Raw genomic sequence first — 6131 nt, forward strand, 5'->3', positions numbered from 1 at the left:
TGATGGGATTTTTTTAAATTATGTTTTTTGTTTTGTTTTTTTTGCTCCATGGATGCATCTGCAAGATTATCCTAATGTTGTTTTGTGAAATGACTCACATGTTATGTCTGATGAAGAAATAAGCTAAACGAGGAGGATGGGAGCGAGCTTACCTTCCCGCCATGGCTGGCTGCCACGTCCTCAGCACGGATCCAGATTTAGAGCCTGCTTAAACACCTGCTGTGGCTCAGATGGGACAGAGTTTCTGCACTCATTTCAGCTTAATTTCTCACCGCTTCAGTAGACAGAAGAAAGGGATTAAAAAAAAAAAAAAAAAGCAGCAGCCAAAACAAAATGATTACAAACAGCAGTGGTAGAAGTTAAAGTTGCGTTTTAGGAGAATATGAAGCACTTAAGTGGATCACGATGGGTTTTTGGTTTTTTTTTGCTGAAGATTTTCATGTTGAATCCTGAACAAAGCACTGAGATACTTAAACTCTTCCACTTGAGGTAGAGACTCACCCCGAACCTGGAGGGAGATTTATTTTTTTTCCGGTTGAAAACCATGAGCTCCGACGAAGAGGAGCCGACTCTCTCATTCCAGCTGCTTCGTCCTCGGCGAGCCACCCCAGTGCACGCTAAAGGTCACGGTTTGAAGATGCCAGCTGAACCACATCATCCGCCGAAAGCAGAGATGAGACCCCCGAGGCTCCCAGAGCAGACGGCCCGTCCTCTCCATATCTCTGTGCTTCCAGCGCCAGTCCATAACCACCAACAAACGGGGCTGGAGGCAAAAAAAAAGAAAAAAAATATGGCGGCTCGGCTCTGGAAGAAACCAACCTGCACCAGGAACAATATCGACTCCGTGTCACAGTTCTCGCAGGGGCCGGCTGGCCTACAAAGAGTGACACCGACACGCAATATTCCTGCAGTACCCGTCCTAAAACACCCAGGTCCACAAAACACACGTTTACTGGACATTCAAACCCCCATGACCCCCCCTACCCGGAGAAAATCCACAAGGGTGAAGATCTGGTCCACTTTTCCAAGAACCGGGTGAAATCCGCACAGGTCCTCCTAAATCCGAGGTCTGATCAGTTGGTTCTATTAACGGCTGGTTTTTGACTTAACGGCCTCATTCATGTGGTCATTACAAGCCTGGAACTCCCAACGCATGACTGGAACTGGAGATGCCCTTTAAACGAGAGGTGAAACGTCTTCAAGAAACAAAAGAGAAGTCCAGTTCCCTACTTTTTTTTTGCCAATTTAGGATTATCAGTTGGAGTTTCCTTTCCAACATCCTGGAGTAAACGCTCCCCGTGAGGCTGAGCGACATGACACCCCTGACAGATGAAACACACGTTTCTGTTCCCCCTTTTTTTTTTTTAAATATGGACCACCGGTCTGCCACTCTGCCACGTCAAATGCCTTGTAGGCTACTTTATGTTCAAAATTGTCAAATTTGGAAAGTTTCTTTCTGAAAAAAATGTTATTTCCTTTTATCGGATTGACTGGAAATCCCAGGACTTTGTTCGCACAAGTCATCTGAACAAGCAAAATAAGTGTTAAGTCTAATTAAGTGATGTGTGTTTAATTCAACTTTGTTACACCTTTGGTTTTCATTAGTAATGAATGTGTGAGACACTGGGTGTAAAACTGACTACAGCAGAAAAACATAACTCCTTTACTTAACACTCAGACACACTTGCTTTGAACGAATTAGCACACACTTCTGTTTCTATCTTTATCAGGACATTGTATTGATTTCCATTCCTTTCTATAGCTTAACCCTGACCCATTACCCTATTCCTAACCTAAACTAGATTCATACCTTAGCCCTGAACCTAACCCTTAACCCAAATTGACATTCCACCGTATTAGGACCAGGCTTTGGTCCTCGTAACGAGTACCAATCCTGACAATCAGGTGTTTATAGTTCCTAAAAACAGGCACAGACACACACACAATATTGCCAAAAGTACTTACTCACCTATCCAAATCACTGGACTCAGGTGTTCCAATCCCTTCCATGGCCATGTGTATAAAATCAAGCAGCTAGGCATGAGGACTGCTTCTACAATCATTTGTGAAAGAATGGGTCGCTCTCTGGAGCTCAGTGAATTCCAGCATGGTACCATAATAGGACGCCACCTGTGCAAGAAGTCCAGTCGTGAAATTTCCTCACCACTAACTACTCCACAGTCAGCTGTTAGTGGGATTATAACAAAGTGGAGGCGACTGGGAGCAACAGCAACTCTGCCATGAAGTGGTCGGCCAGGTAGAATCACAGAACGGGCCCAGAGGATGCTGAGGCTCATGGAGCACAGAGGTCACCAACGTTCTGCAGAGTCAACAGCTGCAGACCTCCAAACTTCATGTGGCCTTCAGATTAGCTCAGGAACAGTGCGTAGAGAGCTTCATGGAATGGGTTTCCATGGCCGAGCAGGACTCCAGAGCAGAGGAGGCTGCATTGTGCCAAGTGTAAAGTCTGGTGGAGGGAGGATCATGGTGTGGGGTTGTTTTACAGGAGTTAGTTCCAGTGAAAGGAACTCGTAATGCTTCAGCATGCTAAGACATTTTGGACAATTTCATGCTCCAAACTTTGTGGGAACAGTTTGGGGATGACCCCTTCTTGGTCCAACATGACTGAGCACCAGAGCACAAAGCAAGGTCCATAAAGACATGGATGTGGAAGAACTTGACCGGCCTGCACAGAGTCCTGAACTCAACCTGACAGAGCACCTTTGGGATGAATTAGAGCGGAGACTGTGAGCCAGGCCTTCTGTCCAACATCAGTGTCTGACCTCACAGATGAGCTTCTGGAAGAACGGTCAAAAACTCCCATAAACACTCCTAAACCTTGTGGAAAGTCTTCCTAAAACAGCTGAAGCTGTTATAGCTGCAAAGGGTGAGCCAACATCAAATTAAACCCTATGGATTAAGAATGGGATGGCACTCGAGCTTACATGCGTGTGAAGGAAGGCGAGCAAATACTTTTAGCAGTATAGTGTACCTCCCTCGTTAGCAATAATGGCAACGATCACATTCTTATCCTGACAGAATCTTCCCCTTAGGGGAACCAAACCTGTTAGCATTCTCTCAGACATTGTTTCTATCATATATAGAACTCCTCTGGCAGCTCTGGTATACAAAGGCACATAAGGGCTTGCTTACAGTTCAGTCTGTGGCAAACAATACACTGCTGCTGAGGCCATATCTTCTATCAAGACACCTGGGGATGAGCAGAGAGGCCAGGAGCCTGACAGGAAGTGTGTCAGAAGATGAAGACAACATGAAATCCTGACCAAGAGGTTGCAGTCACATTTCATTCAAAGAATCCTGAATTATCTACATTAATCGGGGCCACGCTCATCCAGTCACCGGCTCAGATGTAACATTTGACAGACTGTGCACATAAATCGTTCCTGCTTTCGTTAGCTGTTGGGTTTTTTACAGCTTTTTTTGGTTTCCATTTATTTTGGCTCCAACAAACTTACAGATAAAGCCTGAGCTTTATCTGACTGTTTGTTTTTACGTAAAAACAAGTCGTATGAGCTGGAATTACTGAGGCCCACAGGCCACAAGAACCAAACAGAAGATCTAAATGTGTTAAAAACATTGATCACAGAAAGAAATGAATATAACAGGAGGCTTCAAAGGGACTGATTAAAAATCTGCAAGACTACCAATAATTGGGTTCAAGGTTCATTTTATTGTATTTCTACAGAGTCAGATATCTTCCATTTGTTCTTATATTGTCTAAAGATGTAAAAATCTTATACTTACAATACAGCAGTGGTGCCAATGATTCTGAGAACCAACAATTGGCTTATAGTTAGTTTTATCATTTGAAGAGGGGTCCTTTTACAGGGGTATCTTAAAAGTCCATTGATTAAAAAAAAAAAAGAGTAAGGAAGGAATAAAAATAACGATCCATAATATGTTGCAGCTCATTGTGTGGCATTCAGGTTCCTTGGGAAACAGCCGCCCACCTCCACCATCTGTGGCCATCCATCAAAAGCGTTGGTTTTCTCATCATTAACGACTCGCTGGCAGGTGAGAAGGGAAGAAATCAGTTGTTTTAATCACGCCGCTCTCCCTTTTGAAACAGGCAACACAAATAGAACCAGTAAGGCAGCGCGGGAAGGGTTCGCTCACCTTCTCGAAGGGGCTTTTGATTTTAGACGCAGATATTCCGGCGAACACCCAGTTGTCTCTGTGTCTAACATTAAGGATCGAGGTGCTGCCCATGTTGACAAAGATGTTCCTCATTTCTCTTGTCATTCTGTGAGACGAAAGGCAGAGCGGGTCACGTTTGTGTGTTTCTAGATCGCCTTCCTAAATGTTGAAAAGCTACAATGTAATCGTACTTTGTTGCTGCGTTAATGAACGAGGCCACCAACACGATCTTTCCGGGTTTTATCGCCTTTAAAAATGCCAGAATGTCTTCTTTTTCTATCGTCCAGGCAAATAATAATAATAAAAAGAACGAGAGAGAGAGAGAAAGAACCTTTAAAGGTGAAGTAATGTTTCAAATGTTAATTTCATTCAAATAAAGTTTCTGACTCTTACCTCCTGCTATCACATTGACAAAGCCAGATTTTTCTACAAGTCCGCTTTCAGCTGTTTGTCAAAAAAAAACAAAAGAAAATTTACAATCTGGACAGATGGAAAAAAAAACAGCAAACAAAAACACTGAGCATGAATATGTAAAAGCTTTTAAAATAGCATAAATTAAAGGAATGCATATTTGAGTTTTAGATCGTCTTTTGGTTAGAGGTGTCTGTGTTTTCGCTTACTGCTTAAGCCTTGAAAACAACATTACGTGCAATCTCATGGACACGCTCAGAGTATTTGCTGCGAAGGACTCTCAGCTACCACCACGCCAAATTTCAGCTCAATATCTGTACAATTAACAAAGTTACAGCCATTTTTGTTGGCTAATGTTGATCAGCTGCAGCCACCATCTTGGACTGGAGTCATTCCAGAAGTTGTGTAGCTGTAAAGTCCGCATGCTTCATTAGATGTCATTGAGCAATTTATGATCTATTTTAGTAACAGACACATGCACACGTGCAAAAACCTAAAGTCCACCTTTACCCTTCGGCAGGCGGGACCGTTTTAAACCTTAGGATTAAACTTTTGAGCACAAGATTCCAGATTCCAGTTCATATATGGGTCGTTTCTCTGTCCGAATGTTTGTACCGTTTACGATCACCATGTTCAGCCCCGGCCCCACGTTGTTCAGGATGTGACTCATAATGCTGCAGAGACACAGAGGAATGGGGTGAATTCACCTCGTTACTGTGTGTGTTTGTTTGCCTGCTGATAGTTTAACTCCATCGACACCTACGTTTTCCCTTCGAAACAGATCTGTGGGCCGACGACATTAGCAGCTCCGCTCCGAAGCCGAAAGGCAAAGTGGTCCGGGGGGCACACTCTGGGGAGGTTGCACTTTGGTCCCGATGTGGACATGCCTTAGGAAGACGGGGTAAAATCGTAAAACTTGAGTAAAAGGTTTAAGAAGCGCCTGAATGTGTTACAAACTGGGAAAGACTAACCTCCATTTAACTGTTGGCGCATCTGATAAAGCGCTTAAAAAGAGGGAAAGAAGAAGATTGTGAAGCTGAGATGACACAAAATGTTTTTTTTTGGGGGGGGGGGGGATTAAGTCTCTCACCAATGAGCCTTTTGGACTTCTCATGTGCATCAACCGAATCCATAAAAAATCGTACCGTGAGGAAGAGGAACACAACGGCAGCGGTGAGAGTCAGAGCCACTGCCAAGACGGAGGGAAAGCAAACATTCAGATGAAGATCAGGAGTCAGAGAAGCAAAAAAAAAAAGTACCAGCTCTGAGGTGGCGTCTTACCTCGATCCCTCATGTCTGCGACAAAAACAAGCGCTTTATTTTCCTGCCAAAGAGTCCCTTTTTAAATGTAATTCAAGTGCGCCGTAAAAAACATCTCCCAGCTACAGAGGAGCTTTGGTGTCATCTCATCTGTGAAGACGCTCTCCAAACAGAAACCAAAAAAAAAAAAAAAAAAGAAAAGTCTAACAACTGTCTCTGGTGGGTCAAGCATTCGTCTCAGCAAAAAGGATGAGACGAAATGTGTGTCAGAGCTCTTCGTTACATAAAAAACAGGACGTGCA

General features: G+C 43.6%; 1 protein-coding gene across 1 annotated transcript; it reads right to left on the reverse strand.

Moving 5' to 3' along the window:
* Nucleotides 1-3671: 3671 nt before the first annotated feature.
* On the reverse strand, nucleotides 3672-6095 carry si:dkeyp-67f1.2 (uncharacterized protein LOC556106 homolog). Its single transcript, XM_017408184.3, has 9 exons — nucleotides 5851-6095; nucleotides 5660-5758; nucleotides 5541-5573; nucleotides 5333-5456; nucleotides 5185-5243; nucleotides 4552-4602; nucleotides 4350-4434; nucleotides 4138-4264; nucleotides 3672-4028 (listed from the first exon to the last, which is right to left on the reverse strand). The coding sequence occupies exons 1-9, from the start codon at nucleotides 5861-5863 to the stop codon at nucleotides 3930-3932; spliced, it is 690 nt and encodes a 229-aa protein (XP_017263673.1). The 5' UTR covers nucleotides 5864-6095; the 3' UTR covers nucleotides 3672-3929.
* Nucleotides 6096-6131: the final 36 nt, after the last annotated feature.

Source organism: Kryptolebias marmoratus, linkage group LG4, assembly GCF_001649575.2.
Source record: "Kryptolebias marmoratus isolate JLee-2015 linkage group LG4, ASM164957v2, whole genome shotgun sequence".
Lineage (NCBI taxonomy): Eukaryota > Metazoa > Chordata > Actinopteri > Cyprinodontiformes > Rivulidae > Kryptolebias > Kryptolebias marmoratus.

What these genes read in the sequence shown, in the direction of transcription:
- si:dkeyp-67f1.2 (XM_017408184.3), bottom strand. An exon ending in TGTCAATGTGATAGCAGGAG is followed by an intron (nt 4,435 to 4,551) that starts GTAAGAGTCAGA and finishes CCTGGACGATAG; the next exon opens with AAAAAGAAGACATTCTGGCA. An exon ending in TCAAAAGCCCCTTCGAGAAG is followed by an intron (nt 4,029 to 4,137) that starts GTGAGCGAACCC and finishes CTCACCTGCCAG; the next exon opens with CGAGTCGTTAATGATGAGAA.